A 17,355-nucleotide genomic window follows, 5' to 3' on the forward strand; every position below is an offset into this window, starting at 1 on the left:
ATAAAAGTACATGCTCGGAGTAGCTACAACAAGGAGACATAAATCCTTTCAAAATAAAGCATGAAAGGAAAATGTCTATCGCTCTACTTGCTAACTACTGCTAGGCATCCTGTTAGGGTACAAGTCAATCTGTATCCAATATCAACACGAAATGAGCCTTACTCTCAACAAGTGGCAATATCACTAGTTAAGCATCATGAATAATAATATACCTAACTTAAATAAGATAATGGAAAGTGTATTATGCAACTGAATATATAATGTAAATTGAAGTATACATGTCATAAAATGGCAAGCATGGTCCGATAATACTATAGTTATTTTATCCATTGCTCATACATGGCATACCTCTTACACAGGCCCTCGGCTATCCACACTTGCTTAATAATCATAGCGATCCTCATGACCGATCGTCTGCCTCTACAAAATAAGGACCTAAGTCGTAAGCCCATCCCAAAGTCAGTATCACACATCAATATGATCATATGAGCCCATGACTCCATATTATCGCACCACTATATAATAACTCCTGAACCATCATTGATGGATGCCCTTATCTTGCATCATCAGGTACTGCTATGGTTACGCTATCCTACCCTTACTCTCCAACTTAAACACCCTAAACGGGTTGACTCTCATCGATCGATAGAAAGTTGCCCGTTGCCCATCGCCCGACGAAACAGCTGCCTAATTATTTGCCCTACTATATAATACTATAAATATCCCCTGCTTCTAACCCTTGCTAGGGAGATGTTGGGTATTGTCGAGACATAGAAATCATCCCCTTTTAGATAGTGCATGTGTGCAAGTGGCATGGTAAGGTGAACATGGCTAGCATAAATAATAGTAAGTAAAGATATCTAAGCATGCGAATGAATGCACATCATATTTAAATTAATAATAAATCATGTCAAAAAACAAGGAAACCACCTACATAAGAGGGGAGGCGCCACCTCCCCTCCCCCATAAACCACCACCTCCAAGAGAGGGGGAGAGTACTGATATCAGCAGCCAACTACCATCGCCCCACCAAGGAAGGAGGAACAGTGAAGATGCATAGCTCGAAGTGCTACGTTGTCACAGCTTAGAAAAGAAAGGACGAGGCGGAGGGCTTTAGAGATTGGAGAGAAATGGGGGCAAATTTTTTTTTCCCTTTTCAAAAGGATGAGGCGGCCGGAGAGATTGAAAGGGTGGGTTAGTATTTAGGGATTTCGGATAGGGTTTTTAGTTACCTTGTATATATATAATAAGTTGACGGGTTTACGAGTTGACCCGACCTAACCCGTATACTTAAATAGGTCAAACATATCAAAATGGGTCAGTAGTATAAATCCGAACATGATCCGATTATTAAACGGGTTAGATAAGATTAACATATTTATGATCTGAATTTAATTATATTAAATTATCTCGGATATTTGGTCGGGTCATACTTTGCCAGCTCTTTTATTGCAAATTATTCCTGTTCCCGACTAGTCACTGCTTGTTTCTCTCGGCACGGTAGAGTTGCGAGTTTTGGGACCCCAACGAGACGACACGGAGAGAAGACGCATCGGAGAGAGGAGAGAGAGAGACGGTGAGATGGACATCCTGCGGGGCTCCATCGACATCCGCGATCTCCTATCGAATCCAGATCTTCTCGACTCCGATCCCTCCTCCCCACTCTCTGCCCCTGACGTCCGCCTCCTCATCGACCGTCTCAACGTCCGGTCCCTCCACATCAAATCCCAAGCCCGCGACTACGTCCTCTCGCACCGCCGCGACCTCGTAGCCGTCTTCTCTCGCTGCTCCCTTGCCTCCGCCGCATCCACCTCCCTTTCCTCGTCAATCTCCGACGCCCTCCGCCTCCTCTCCGACCGTCCCATCGACCTCGAGATCTGCACCCTCGCCGGACAGATCCGGGACGCCCGTAAGGAGCTCGGGGAGCGTAGGGAGGCGCTTGTGGTCGTGAAGTCCATTTCAGTTTTGGCCGAGCGCTTGCGTGCGGCGAAGGAGGATCTCCGGGCGGGGAAGGTGGTCGAAGCGGCGGAGGTGGTGAAGGAGTTGAAGGCCGCATTGCCAGTTGTCGAGGGGGAGGAAGGTGCTTCTGCAGCAGAGCCTGTTGTTTTTGGGTTCTTGAGGAAGGAATGGACGGAGTGCTTTGACGAGGTTGCTGGATAACTTTTTGACTGCAACTGTGGATATGCGTTCATAACTTGTTAACTTAATGTGGTTTTGTTTTTTGTTTGATGGTAGCTGCAAGGGGTTCTTGCGAAGAATGTGGAAGATTCTGTTCAGTTTGAGCCGGAGAAAGGCAAAGTAATTGTGAGATCTAGATCGAGTGGCAGAGATGTGAGTAGAGTTGAGCTCTATCAAGCATTACACGCGATGGAGGTAAGTAACCTCAGACTACATGCATTTTTCTGCTCCTATTAGCTACTGCATTGAGTCCCAGTAAGCTGTATCAGGAATACTAGGAATTGATTTTCTTGATCGTTCTACTCAATTATATACTTTCTGTTTCTATTTATTCCTGCATTTCTCATATGCAGATAGTCGACATTTTAGATTATGGGCTGGCGAAGGTAGCAGATTTGATGATCAAACATGTCATGGTTCCTGTGATAAGTAACAAATCCATCACCGTTGCAATAGAGGTGCTTAATGATGATGCCCTTGAAGAGCCTGAGGCAATCCTTACCCTATTTGAATCATATGAATTTCAGGTAAAATGTTACAGTGCAGTCAAGAATTTTAAACCGCAATTGCTTGACACTCATTAGCTTTGCTTGTAGATAGCAGCTGCAACATAAAAACTTAACTAGTAAAAAAGGAAAAAAAAATGAAGGAAATAAAGAGAAATGGAGTATTCTGGGACTGCTACTGAACATGATTTTCTGTTTCCACCTATTGCAAGTCCAGTGGAAAGCGAATAGATTATGGCTTCCGAAATCATGGATTAAATATTCAATCAAAACCTCATTTATGTTGAATACTAATTTGTGGATTAGTGATCTTAGATAAAGAATACATAGTTGAGCACAGTTTCGGTGTGCGCTAATATGTGTGGGTTAGTCTGATTGCATTGTGGGATGTGCGCTGCCATATCAATTTTTCGTATCCTAAAATTTAATCACGATCAAAGGGAAATACATGGGCATATAGGATTTGAGTGAGCATGACAGTTTTTCAGATGCATAAGTTTGATGTGTTAGGTGCATATCTAATGGTGTGTCTGAATCAACTTAAGTGAGATCAGTTCGCACTAAATCCTAGCCATAGTTAGTTGAGGAAAAGGTGCATATGACTAAGGGCTATAAGAGCTATAAGAGGGGCTTATTCAACTAACAATTGCAAAATAACTCCTTTTCAAGTTGATATAACATATATGTCAAATTTACTGAGTACGATCTAATATTTCATGGAAGTGTCATCGACATATGAGTTCAATATTTTGAGAAGTGTTGAAACCATCACTTTCAAACCAAAATGCATAAGATGATGAAGGATCACACTTGGAAATTTGTAGTGAAATGATGAGGAAATCATTATTATGATTCTTAATGGTTTTCAAAAAGTGCCTCGTGTAGTAATTGTATGTTATCTATTAAATCCAAGCTTTTGTTTACTTATTAGGAGTCCATTTGTAACACCAATTTTACACTTCTATGCATGGATGGTGTCTCCCTTCTAGCTCTAGAGGTGATAAATATGCTACCGAGACCATTTTACTTTGTGGACCAGTGTCCTATTACTTAAAGTTGTGTTTGGTTTGAGGTTAAGCCCTGAACTTGATTAGTTAGTCCCATTTGTTAGTTTTGATAAGTTGATTTAGATACCTTTGAACTAAGCTAAGAAAAGGTGTTTGATTTGTAAACGAGGCTAAAATATAATTATTAATTTTGATGTGATGTGAAAAAGTAAAAAAAAAATATTGGTTTTGGTGAGAAATTAATGATATATAAAATTAATGGACCAAAATGCCCTTTGACATTGATAATAAAATTTAAAAATATTTTTTTTTTATTAATTAAAAGGTTTTAAATTATTGATTTGTGGGCTTGTAAGTGCTGTTTGTGAGATTATGCATGGGCTTAGCATGGATGTAAGCTCGCAACTGTTGCTACATACATGCATGTAAGCCTTTGCGGGTTAACAAGCATGCATATACCTAAATATATTATTATTATTTCTAAAATAACATAAGATTAATGCTATTTTTTAATTAATAACATAATGTTACTGTTTTTTAATTTTATTTTGTTTTTAGTTATAAGCTCACGCAAGGCTATATTCTTTTTTAATATGTTTTTTTAAATATTTTTAAGAAGTTCTTCATATTGTGAACTTTACTAAAAAAAGAAAGTCAGTTATTGCGGGTTTAAAAGCTCATAATCCCATAACCACTCTATAATATTATATATTTAGTAAGTTTTGAATTTTTTATGGGAGAAAATATATTTATTTTGGAGGGAATTTTGAGATAGATGAAAAAGGATTTGAAATAGGGGTGTAATTATTTAAGAAAATTGAGTATTGTCATGCAAATAGTACCAAATTATTATCAAATTTATAAAATATAAATGTAAGTCAGCCATTTTAAATTCATATTTAACCTATCAGTAAATTATATTAAATAATAAATTTTTAATCTTTTCACTGGTGTGTATGGATATTTTTTCAGTTATTTTTTTGTGAGCCATAATGAAAGATGAGCTCTTTTATAATAAAAAAATAATTTTTGGAAGAGAGAGAAGAGAACATTGGTAAGACATAAAATTGATAGATTTAAGTCATGTCAAGGATAAAATTAGAATCAATTTGAATTTATCTTAAAATTTATATATTATTTATTTATTGGGGATTGAATTTTGTTAGGAAAAAGAAAATTCAAAAGGTGGTTGATTACTAAACTAGACTAGGGAATCCTGACCAAATTTAGAAACCCCCCCTTGAACTCAAAACAAATAGGGGCTAATAGTTCTACAAGAAGCACATTTACAATCTTGTCATTTGCTGTTGAGGGCCGTTTTCTTAATCTCATATTTCACAATCTGAACTTGTTGTTACCTTAAGTTGTTAGAAACCAATACCAACATGTGTACTAGTGTAATCAATGAAGTTGTATGTATTAATTTTAATTTTTTCTCTAACTAGTATTTCTTTTCTTTGTTTATCATTGAACTATATTGAATTCTAGGCACGCTCTAGGCACTTACGTAATGCTTTGGTGCTACATGACCTCTTGCTTGCCTGCCTACTGTTGATACGATTCGGACTTCACCGACATCGTCTCGAGTTTGGATTTACCTTAGGATAAGATTGAGTTTTAGGATAAGATTGAGTTTTAGGATGAGATTGAGTTTTAGGATAAGATTGAGTTTTAGGATAAGATTGTGTTTTAGGATAAGATTGAGTTGTTGGTTAGCCTATAAAAGTATGTGTAGGGCAACCAAAATTTTTATTGATTATTGAGAATTGAGTTTGCCTTGCCTCCTTCATCTTCTTCGCTCCCGTTCCCTCAATCTCCCCGGCGACGCCGCTTCTAATCTCCCTCGACAGGCCAATCACCCTAGTCCCTTAGGAGTGGCCCTCTTCTCCCCCTTCTTCCAATTTATCCATCGCTATCTCTAACCTTTCCATCATCCATAACCCTTCCACCATCACTTTTACACCGGTGCCACCCCATCAACACCGGCCCTCCACAATCCACCATTACCCAGGATTTCGTGCCTTCATCCACGGAATCCAAAAACAGAGTATCCTGACGTTCGTCCACGAAACGAACGATATCTCGAGATCCCCAACTCCGATTCGCCTCAAACTAGATCCGTTGGAAAGCTCTTTTCCGGGCCTACAACATATCAAAATTTCACAGCGATCCAACGGCGGGATATTTCGGGATCTTATCTCAAAGTTCCGTGCAAGATCGTAACAATCTGGTATCAGAGCCATAGCACCAAAAGAGGGTTCGTATCAATCTGGTATCAGAGCCTATAGCCGAGGAAGGATCGTAACAACTGTCTATGGTCTTTTTTGAAACCTTTTATGTCAGACATGTAATATGAAATTCTAGAGGGGTATACATGAAAAAAAATCAAAATAAAACGTTTTCAAATAGTATAGGTTGGAATGTATTTTTTTTAGAACAAAATGGTCACATGGGAAGCATATGATCAATAGTAGGGATATTAAGTGCCACTCTTTTCTCAAAAGAGGAAGTATATTGGGTCAAAAATGGAAGTCCAATGATTTTAGGGAAGTTGCAAAAATAACTTTTTAATTCACTTCTTGCAACCAAATAATAGAAAGTGAAGCAACTTCAAAAAATAAGCACTTCCTTTCCATCACTTCCCAACAACTAGACGTGCCCATAATGAAATTGATACTTAGCAATGGTTTACTTTTTGTGGCATGTATCTTTCTGTCGGTATTCTGGCAACATGTAGTTATAGGTCAAGTAATAGGCATTAAGTTTGATCTCATTGATGATTTACTACAAGGAGACAAGAACTATTGTGTTTTTTGGGATCTATATTGGGAAGAGATCTTTAGTTTGTTGTTACGCACTATATCTGGACTGATCTGAATGTAAAAAAATTGTGATATTTTATGTGGTGGTAGCTTCATAAGTTATGGTTTCAATAGTTTTGGTTACACGAGAATTCGACGTCGGGATGAAAAGTTATAAATGAAATAATGGAGCAATATCAAAATAGGGCAAAACGGTAAATAACTGACGTTATGGCGGTCGTTGAAGGGTGGCGGACGGCCAAGGGTGATGGTGGACGGCCATGGGTGGTGGTGGATGGCCGCAAGGTAGGGTGGCTGCTGGTGGAGGAAGATAGCTAGGGTTTAGAAGATCGAGATGCTTCTACGGTTATGATCTACTCCTAGAAAGATAAAGACGATCTAACGGCTACAGTAAAAGATAAAGACAAAATAATGATTTGGCTAAATTTAGATTCATTCAATAATCGATTCAATGATAATTATCAACACATGTTTGCTCTTACTTATAGGAGTAAAAATCCTAACGGATCGGATCCACATGCGACTCATCTAATTTATTTAAAATTTAAAACAATAAGATAACGCTAACTAGCTAACTCAAGTTGGCTCGACTCGATTGACTTAACCTATGTGATTGGATCATAACAATCCATCATGCTTTTGACACTTTGTCCTCAAGGTGACTAGTTTCTCACGTCCTTGTACTTGTACAGCTTGTCGTGCCAATTAGTGGATTCGGGTTCATCCTCCTCGAGTCTGTCTAGGAACATGACGTGGATTGGCTGACGCTTGCATTTATGACTGGGTAAATCGATCATCACAGTAAAAACAAAAGCTTTTCCTTTGGCGCTCCTAAGTTATTAGGTATAAAGAGGGGCGAGATCATCTGTCGGTTAGGCTGAGCTGTCTACGCAGGCTGAGTCGGGGCAGATGCAGTCTTTAGTGGGCCGTGGGCTTGGGCTGTCTTTCTTCTCTCCTCCTTGCAGATCTGGTTCAACTGATTCAACTTGGATTCCATCAGAACAGCTAAAAACAAGGCCTCGTCAGAAGTCATGGGTCTCAAAGTTTTGACCTTAGCTTGAATGTTAGGCCTGAGCCCACTAATGCCTCTTCAGGGCCGAGTCAGGCCAGTTAGTGATCTGGTTGCAGATCCGCTCGAACTCCTCCCAGTAAGCTCGAACTGTTGTTGACTGAGTCAGCTTAGTCAACATGGCCTAAAAGTCCTCGTACTGGGTCGGACCGAACTGAGCACAAATCGCATCCGCAAAATTTTGCCAAGACTCAAATGGTCGAGTCTGCTCAGCCGACTGGTACCACCTAATCGCCACACCCTCTAAGTGGAATAAAGCTAACTAGACCTTCTGATAGTTGAGCGTACCATGGTACATAAAAAATTGCTCCGCTAGATAGGTACAGTTAAGCGGGTCTCCTCTAGAGAATTTTAGGAAATCAAGCTTGACGGTTCGAGTTTGAATCCCAAAATATGGCCTGTCATTGTTGGCCAAGTAACCTTGTGGTTGAGGCTGGTCATGTGGGACATGGGTTCACGGGTCTTGCTCATGTCGTACCCGAGTTGCATGCAGGTTCAACTCAGTTTGATGGTAGGTCCACTAGGTCGTTACACTATTCATCCTCGGGCTTGTAGTTGTGCTCCGGGTCATTTTCATGGGTTCCAAACTAGTACGCATGAGGTGGTCAAATCGGTTTGCAAAAATTTGGCCTTGAAAATTGTGTACTTCATCTTCATGAACCTGCCCTAGCTCTAACCCTAGGGCTAAAATTGGATTTTGGCCTATAGGCGTTGCCACAGGCTGCTGTAGCCTAGGTGGCGGTTGGGCAGGGTAGGTGGCAAGCAGCAGTCGCCATCCGGCAAGTCCACGTGGCGGCAAGCGACGGTGGAAGCCCAACTCGAGCTGGTGCAGCAGCGGCACATAAATGGAAGTTCTTCAATCCCAATTTCTACACTAAATGAAATTCCCATGGCGCATCGTCGATGGGTCCATCGGCTCTTGGCGGCTGCAGATAGACCCCTGGCCCCACTAAAGGGCAGCGGTAGTGGCAAAAAAACCCGACGAAGCCACCCTGACGTAGGGATAGCTTCTCATGGTGGTGGTTGTCAGGTTCAGCCACCTGACTGTTGTTGGCAGCTGCGTCGGCCACCACTGGCTAGTAATCGGTCTGAGGTAGCCAGCTGTGGTTGCCGGTGGTTGTGGAAGCGTTGGACCCACGGCCACCACTGCAAGTTTGCTATAGCATAAACTACCGTTGCTGGCGATCTTCTGGCAGGTGCCGGCGCGAACAGCAGCTTGAGCTCGAGTGTGGGTGGTTTGAGAAATGTGTTGGACGTGGAGTTCAACGCCGATGGGAAGCTAGGGTTTTCTGCCCTAGCTCCCACAACGGGTAGGGAAGATGACGTCGGGGCTGTTGTTGCCAGCTGCTCCAGCATCGCGGCGGAGATGTTTTGGGTATGCAATAGATAGGGGGCCTTCATTGTGGCCGTAGAAAGGGACTTCCTTACGGCTTGGATCATTCACGCTGTGGGGGTCGGTTTCGGCTATGGCCGGTAGTGCTGGTGGTGCAGATTAGTGGAGGGCGGCCAGTAGGGCCTTAGTCAAGGCTTGGATCGAGTTCTTGAGGGCGGTTTGGATCTCCTTTGAGTTCTCCTTTAATTCGGCCGAAAATTCTTTAAATATCACCGTTGTGCACGCCGGTGGCTCGTTGCTGACGATTGTTGGTGGTGGAGGGGGCGCTAGAAATACTCCCACAGGAACGGAGATGAGTTCCTGACCTTCCATAGTTGCTTCTTTCTCGTTCGTCTTGGATCACGTGTTAATCATCGTTTGAGGAACGTTGTCTCTTATACTAATGTTACGCACTAGATCTGGACCAATCTAGACGTAAGAAAATTGTGATATTTTATGTGGCGGTAGCCTTGTGAGTTAGGATTGCAATGGTTCTAGTTTCACGAGAATTTGATATCGAGATGAAAAGTCATAAATGAAATAATGGATCAAGGTCAAAATAGGGTAGAATGGTAAATAACCGACGTTGCGGCGGTCATCAGAGAGTTGCGGACGGCTAAGGGTGGTGGTAGACGGCTGTAAGATGGGGCGGCTGCTGGTGGAGGTAGATGGCTAGTGTTTGGAAGATCGGGATGTTTCTACGGCTATGATCTGAAAGATAAAAACGATCTAACGGCTATGGTAAAAGATAAAGAGAAAAATAATAATTTTGCTAAACTTAGATTTATTCAATAATCGATTCAATGATAATTATCAACACATGTCCACTCCTATTTATAGGAATAAAATCCTAATGGATCAGATCAACATGCGGATATCCAATTTATTTAAAATTCAAATCAATAAGATAAAGCTAACTAACTAACTCAAGTTGGCTTGACTCGACCCAACCGACTCGATCGACTTAACCCATGTGATCGGATCATAACATTGGTTCAATGGATTCAAATGGAATCATATTTGAATTGTGTTATTCATTTTATTCCGCAAGGTTCACTCAATTTTGAAAAATTGTTTAGATATTGAATCTGTATTTGCTACATTTATTCCTATGTTGAGGTCTGTCTAGCTGCTGTTATATTTGTTGTTTCCAACTTTAACCCTCTAATAAGTGTTTGAATAAGTAATTAGGAAAATTTGCATTTAACACCCTACCTTTTATATATTTGTGGTTTACGCCTTGCATTTTTAATTTGCAAATCGCATTGACCCTATGTTTTACCAAATATTAAAATCACAACCCGGGTTAGATTAACACTGATACTATTTGAGCTTATGGCATAAAAATGAATATTCCCTCTAGTTCAAATTTTTTATTGATTAAAATGTCTAAATTTCCCTTGTCTTGTACTTCTTCTAGAGCATGATGATACCTCTTATTCTCCTTTGGCTAAGATCTCAAAGCTAGTAGAGGAAGAAAATTAAGGGCACTATCAACTGTCACTTTTTCACCCTTTCTTCTCCTCCATTTTTTATTAGGAAGCTATATCTCATTCCTAATTCTTTAGGATCATATTTTAATTCTGTAAAAGTTGATTAGATAAAACTCATGTGCTAATTCATATTCTGTTTCATTTATTTGGTATTTATTGATTAAAAATTATTGTGTTTTAGGTTGTAAAGAAAGTTTCTTGGTGTGAAAGTGGCATTTAGGCTGGGTAAGGGTATTTTGGTAATATCATTATTATAGTTAGCTTAATTGATTAAGTTTAATTAATAGATCTAACTGCATGGTGCGTTTTGCAAATATTTGATAAAATGTGGGGTACAATTTGCAAATATTAAAATACAGTGCATAAATTGCAAATACATAAAAGGATAGGGTGTTGAGTGCAAAGTTTCAAGTAATTGTCTAGGGAGGAAACCATTTGCAGTGTACTTTATGAGGAGAGATCTTTTTAGAAAAGATCTTATTAGTCCCATTTCTCTTGTATAATTTAATTTTTTTTCTTCTTTTTATTTTTTCCATGCATAAAAGTTCGACATAAGCACAGAAGCAGGCCTTACTTTTCATTACAATGTACTAAATGGTATTGTAAATATATTTAAGTTCAGATAGCCTACCCAGGACTGTTTTAGGTGAGATTTCTTTTCATGTGTAAGTGCTTCTATGCTAGTGCATAATACTTTTTGTTAGATAGTTCTCTTCAGAATGTCACAAGTTATGAGCACTTCTTTAATTATTTTACAAAATACAACTATTGAATATTGATTGTGCTTTAAGTTTGGCGCACATATTTATCTTCTCAATAATAATAACATCTCAATATTTTTTGTTTTTGTGTAGGACTATCAAGATGGTTCAACTCTGTACTTGAGGCTTATTGAGATTATAAAGTTTGTTCAAAAGTTCGTGTGCCTGGAGAATGGTACTTGGATGAGGATTTTTGGCAAATTGACCTGGCCAAGAATTTCTGACCTGATTATCACTTACTTTCTTTCTAAGGTGTGCTTTAGATTTTATAGCTCCTGGGCACTCAGTTATTATTTTAACCTTTAACTGCATTGTGATGCAAAATGAATCTGAAGAGTCATATAAGCATGTAAATGACTGCCAACATTACATAATCATACCAATTCAAAAGAATGTAGGAAAATGCAATAATCCTTACATACTCATGATATGTAGGGTCTGTTGGTGGTTTGACATTTTGATTTGTCCCAGTTAGTAACATATGAGATTTTGATGTTTTATTATTTATCAGTTCAAACTGGCACATATCATGAAATTGTACAGTAACATTTTTTTGTTCTGTCGTGGCTTGGTTGCTTTCTCATGATGAGAGTTTAAAGAAAGAGAGCGGAAGCGTTTGCTTCAAACTCCCCAACTAGCCACCCATTTTTTTTTCTTTTCATTTTCTCTAGTACTTTCTTGGAGGACATCGCTTAGTGTGACAATAAAGCTTACCACCGTGCACCCTGTGAACACTAGTAATGGCGTTAAGGCTGTGTACCTCTTGCCCTCCCCACACTTTGCATTGGCTGGAGTCCCATGCCTGAGTTTCAGAGACATGATTGAAGAAATTACTGTGCTAGGGAAAAAACACGATATTGTACCCATGCTTACTATAGCATGGCAATTCACTGTGCTCCATTCCAATGGCATGCTGTTGGTGTAATTTGTCGTTGTTGCACTGCATCTGGTATGTCATGCGCGAACACCACCTAGTGGAAATCCAACATAGTAAGTTGTATTCTTAGTGTCTGGCATCTATATTTAATGCTATTTTTTCTAATGCTTGAACATGAACACTGCAAAAAGAAAACAAAACATCAAAAATTCATACTTTTTTGTGAATTTTGATATCTTGGGTTGCTTTCTTTATATAGAAGTTACATGTTGGCAGGCTTGGGGAGTATTCCAACCCTTGCTTCAGTCTTGAGTTCTGCAAATCTCTTTTGTCATTAATTAATTTACTATAGAAACATAACGTGCAACAATCCTTTCAATCCTTTGTTTTGGTGAAAATTTTCTTTCACTATCCTTCAGTTTGCTGATAATCCTTTAGGAAAAAATGCCAATCATCATGGTCATTTGATCAGTCTTAGTTTTTAATATATGTTACTTCATTTTCCTTCATTTTGAAGTACATCTCTTCCATTATATTTGCTTTTGGAACTAGTCTCTCCGCTGGCTTGGTTCAAACGTACAAAACTAGTAGAATATCATATCCCATCTGATCACCTATTAGGTCTGCTTGTGTTTTTCAAGGTATTTATTTCTTCAATATATTCTGTCACATGCAACCTAATTTTTCTGAATGGTGAATAATAGGAATAGATTAGTGGGATACATTAGTAACATCTACATATCCAGAGAGCAAACAGCCAAATACCTTCATAAAGGGTATTTTAAAGCAAATTGGAAAAATCTTATGGGTTAGGATTTTAAGCAAGAAATTGCAGGAGCTTCCAATTTTCTTGCTAAGAAACCTCCTCATTTCCAGAATAGATGTTTATTATTGAAAATAGAAGGATCCTTGAAGCAATCATTTTTTATGTGTTACAATAGCTACAAGATTCTACACAATTTCTCGTGTTTAATTTACTTTATGTGTGGAGTGAATAGGTTCAAAAATCAAAATGTATGCCAGCGAATCGTTTAAACCAGTATGTAAGCTAGTTTTTAGTTATCAAAGGCTATTTTGAGCTGTTTAAATACTTATAAACAAATGTAAGCGCCACACTTTACATCCAAAAAAAAAATTCTATGATCTTATAAGGAGATGGATTGAAGTAGCTGGTGGATTTTCAGAATCCATGCTGGTTGGTATGTACAATGTCAGCAAAATGCCCACATCGAATAGAAAAAGATGGATGGATTGACATTACACAAGGCATGACTTTAAGACTTTAAGTAGTAACTGGTACAACCCAGCATGTGTTGTAAAAGCAAGGTGCTGATGTATAAGAATTGACACAGCCTGTCATTACACAAGGCTTGCTAGGCTGTGCCTTTTACCATGTATTGACATTGTATCCTGTTGATTGGTGTATACTGTGTGGACAGGGCTGCTGGGACACTGAAAACCTTGACACAAGGTGCTCGAAGCTGCTATGTGCTATGTACTTGGTGTGCTGGTCATGGTGCTAGCTGACAAAATTTACAACCTTTCTTTGTAATAAAAGTCCTTATTTAAAAAGAAAAGTATTAGAAGATAAGAAAGGAAAAATAAAATAAAATGGATGATAGCTAACCAGCTGATAGTTTGTTTGAAATTTGTATAAGGGTTGGTAGGATGAATAACCAACTGATTAGTCTGTTTCTTGTTCAGGAAATCAAAGAGAATAGGTAGTTGTTAACTATTATGCTAGAAATATTGTTGTTGACATCATCAATTAATTGTATAATGATCATGCTGTTTCATACTATGTATGAGAGATTGATTGACTAGTAAGCTGGTTATTTCTCGTTTCAATATATATTTGAGGTTGTTTGTGTTTGTGGGGTTGGGGAGTGATTGTGGGGAAGAAATTGCAGATCTCCTTGTACAAAAGCATGAATCCTTTTATACTTCTAATGGACATATTCTGCATATATTTAGCTGTAGTATAACTTTGTTTTTGTTATTTATTTGTTTATTTTCTATTTTCTCATGATTTTGCAATTTTAATTGTGTCTAGATATCAATCTTGTGCCCAGCAAACTTCATATATCTTAGTGGCAATGTTTGCTCTTTGCTGTTGGCTACTAGAAGTTCTGTATGTTTTATTGCAGAGAATCTCACATCATCGTTCTTAACATTCTGTCAGTAACTCAGTATGTCCTTCGATTTCTAAGTCAGATGTTTTTTCAATTTTGCACTGCCTTTTGTGATTTTCTAACATATCTGCTTGTAATTTTAATTTGTTTATTATCTTTTGAAACAATTGTTATTAAAATAACAACTGAAGAATTTGTCGTTCAGGCTGTTCCTGATATTGCTTCAAAGTTGGTTGATTTCCAAGCTATTATGAGAGTTACTACTGACTTTGAGGCCACCCTGAGGAAAATGATGTTCATCTCAGCTGATATGAAGGAAGAGAACTTGACCCAGTTTGTCAATGACGTTGAGGTTCATTTTGCTTCTAAGAAAAGGAGCGAAATCTTGGCAAAGGCTAGAAATATACTTATAAGATTTGATCATCCGAATTCTCATGTGAGTTTATGATTTTCCATGTCAAAAAAGATAGAAGTGTTACTTGAAGAAGATATCTTGTTTGAGGAATAAGATTGGAATGTTTAAGCAGGTTACTGGTGTTGCTGGAAATTCCTCTGAGAATGTTGCTGATTTGCTTTTTGAGCCAGAAAGGTGTTTTGTGTCTAATTCGGCTTCTCAAATAATGAAACTGGTTCATGAGGCTCTTAAGGTATCTCTGAGGTGCATATATAAACATTGCTTTTTATCTTTTTGGAAAATTTGATGGAGAATGTTTAGGGTGTTATATTAATAACTGAAATATTGATGAGTTTATGTAGGTTTCACCAGTAAATTCTGGATCCCAGTAACTCGAGTATTCATGTTCTGTTATTTGCTTGCCGTCCTATCCTGAATATTAAAAGCATTTTGTACCATACTGTTGATTTGGTAACTACAGAGTATCTTATTGGTTGTCTTATGAAGTGGTATTGAATAGGACTGGACTCTACCAAAGTTGTTGCAATGATTACTAAAGGCATTAGAAATATTTTGATTCCTGCTCGAGGCTTTCTTATTGCTGTTAGTTTCCTTTGAGGTCTTTCTTTTTGAGGACTTCCCTTTTGAGGAATTTCCTTTTTTGGGTGTGCTTGGTTGATAATTGGACGGAAGAAGATAGTGGAAGTTTCTAGTTTCTAGTGAAGTCACTTATAGTAAATAATAATGACTTATTATTGTTTAGTAAAAATAGAAAATATTTAGTAAAAATGAGTAATTATTGTAATTAATGATGACATGCAGTATATACAAAGGTGGGAAGTGACACTCTCCCTTTGGAATATGAAGTGAAACGAGGGAAGTTGGGTAAGCTTATAGAAGTGGAGAACTCATTCCCACTTTATTTTTCTCATCCAAATACCATAAAGTTGTAGACTTCCAAAAAGTTATTATTTTTTTTCCTTCATCAACCAAACACACCCTTTGATATTGTCCTTCTGTATGACCATAGGGAAAGGAAAACTATCTTATGTTCTTAATCCTAAGCCTATTTGAACTCTCATCTCCCCCTTTGTAAGAGCCTATAAATATGAGAGAATACTAGGAGGGTTCTAGGGTTCTATACAACACACAACACACAATGCAACATTACAAGAACTTATAAAAGCAACAACTTGTGGGGGATATAATAGAGGGCTGCAATGCAAATATAAAGATGCTTGTAGAGAGAAGAAAGAGAATGTGATTTCTTAGGGTTTTGCTGAGAGTGATTTCTCTCTTGTATTCTTTTCTTGTGATCAATATAATAAAACCAATAGGATTTCTATGGATGTAGCCCACATTGGGTGAACCTTAAAATTCTTGTCTTTTATGTGATTGCCTTTGTGTTTTCCTCCGTGTTCCATTTTCGTAAACTTCCATAGTATTACCAATAGGTAACGTTCGAAAAATCGGGATTGTGATTGGGATCGACCTTTCGAAAAAATGATATGTATTAGCCAGATCGGCCGTGTCGGTCGCCCAGATCCGATCGAACTTTTTTTAATTACATAAAATTCTAAATATTATTTAAGAATGCAGAAAAATTTCTAAATTTAGACAACATGACCAAAAAAAAAAAAGAAAATGATAATTATTTACATATGAGCTCTAAAAATTAAACAAAAGTACTTACTGAAAAGTCAAAACTCCGATGAATACTAAGTTGACTCTTGTAAATCCCTGTGGTTGTCATTATCAGAATCACCATAAGTTTGAGAATAATGATGTCTAAGGTCTAGTGCTGTAAAGAGTGATTGCATCATATTATTTATATTAAATGGATTTTGTTATCTCAAAGCACTAACTTATTCAAAAGTCAAAACTTCGATAAATACTGAGCTGGCTCTCATAAATTCATATAGTCATTGTTATCATAATCACCATAAGTTTGAAAATAATGATACTTAGGGTCTGGTATACTAAAGAGTGATTGTATCATATCATTCATATCAAGTAGATCTTATTGTCTCTGAGGAGGATAATAATCAATATGTGAATCTTGTGTTTAAGGATACTGAGGATAATAATAACCAGTATATCATGTGATGGTTTTAAATAATGAATACTTGATAAAGCATAGTACGTTGGAGTGAGATTTGTGTCACCGGAGTTCGTTGGAGCTAGATCTTTTCGGGTTAGATCCATAATGGATCTAGCTTGGTTTAATCAAAATCAGCCGATCCCGATCCTTGCCAATAGGTTGAGCCTAATTGATAATAATATGAATCCAAGTTTCGATTGATCTCGAGTCAGATTAAGATCGGCCATTCATGGGCGAAACCAATCTACTGACTAGTTTTGGCCTAGTATCGGCCACATAAGCTGATACTCGATCCATATCGGGGATCGGTCGATACAGACGATGCAGCCCGATATGAGTAATTTTCAATCGATATGTGTTGGACCTGAGAATGATCCGACTCGTATCCAACCCATATCAATTATTGATACAAGTTCTCCACTTCCCTTTTTCTTCTCTCTCGTTCTCTACTCCTCTCCCTCCTAATCGGCGGCACTCGACGTAGATCTCTGCAACCATGATGTTCGGCAATATCCTCCCACCAAGATCCATTGAGCTTGACCTCTGACAACCTCCGGTTAGTATTTTTTTCTTTTGATATTTTTGTTTTCCTTTCTTCTCTCTCTTCGACGCCCCATATCTCTTTCTCTCTCTATTTTGTCTT

At 38.1% G+C, this 17,355-nt stretch overlaps 1 protein-coding gene across 1 annotated transcript in view; it reads left to right on the top strand.

Annotated features, from left to right (window-relative positions):
• Window positions 1-1,474: 1,474 nt before the first annotated feature.
• Window positions 1,475-17,355, top strand: part of LOC140767486 (centromere/kinetochore protein zw10 homolog) — a 49,186-nt gene continuing 33,305 nt past the window's right edge. The window contains exons 1-6 of the mRNA XM_073107412.1: window positions 1,475-2,148; window positions 2,236-2,373; window positions 2,532-2,705; window positions 11,302-11,460; window positions 14,423-14,653; window positions 14,745-14,864. Of these exons, the coding sequence (XP_072963513.1) occupies window positions 1,582-2,148; window positions 2,236-2,373; window positions 2,532-2,705; window positions 11,302-11,460; window positions 14,423-14,653; window positions 14,745-14,864 (1,389 nt within the window). The 5' untranslated portion in view covers window positions 1,475-1,581. The remainder of the gene's footprint in view (window positions 2,149-2,235; window positions 2,374-2,531; window positions 2,706-11,301; window positions 11,461-14,422; window positions 14,654-14,744; window positions 14,865-17,355) is intronic.

Source organism: Typha angustifolia, chromosome 9 (genome assembly GCF_048772165.1).
Source record: "Typha angustifolia cultivar Huaian chromosome 9, ASM4877216v1, whole genome shotgun sequence".
Classification (NCBI taxonomy): domain Eukaryota; kingdom Viridiplantae; phylum Streptophyta; class Magnoliopsida; order Poales; family Typhaceae; genus Typha; species Typha angustifolia.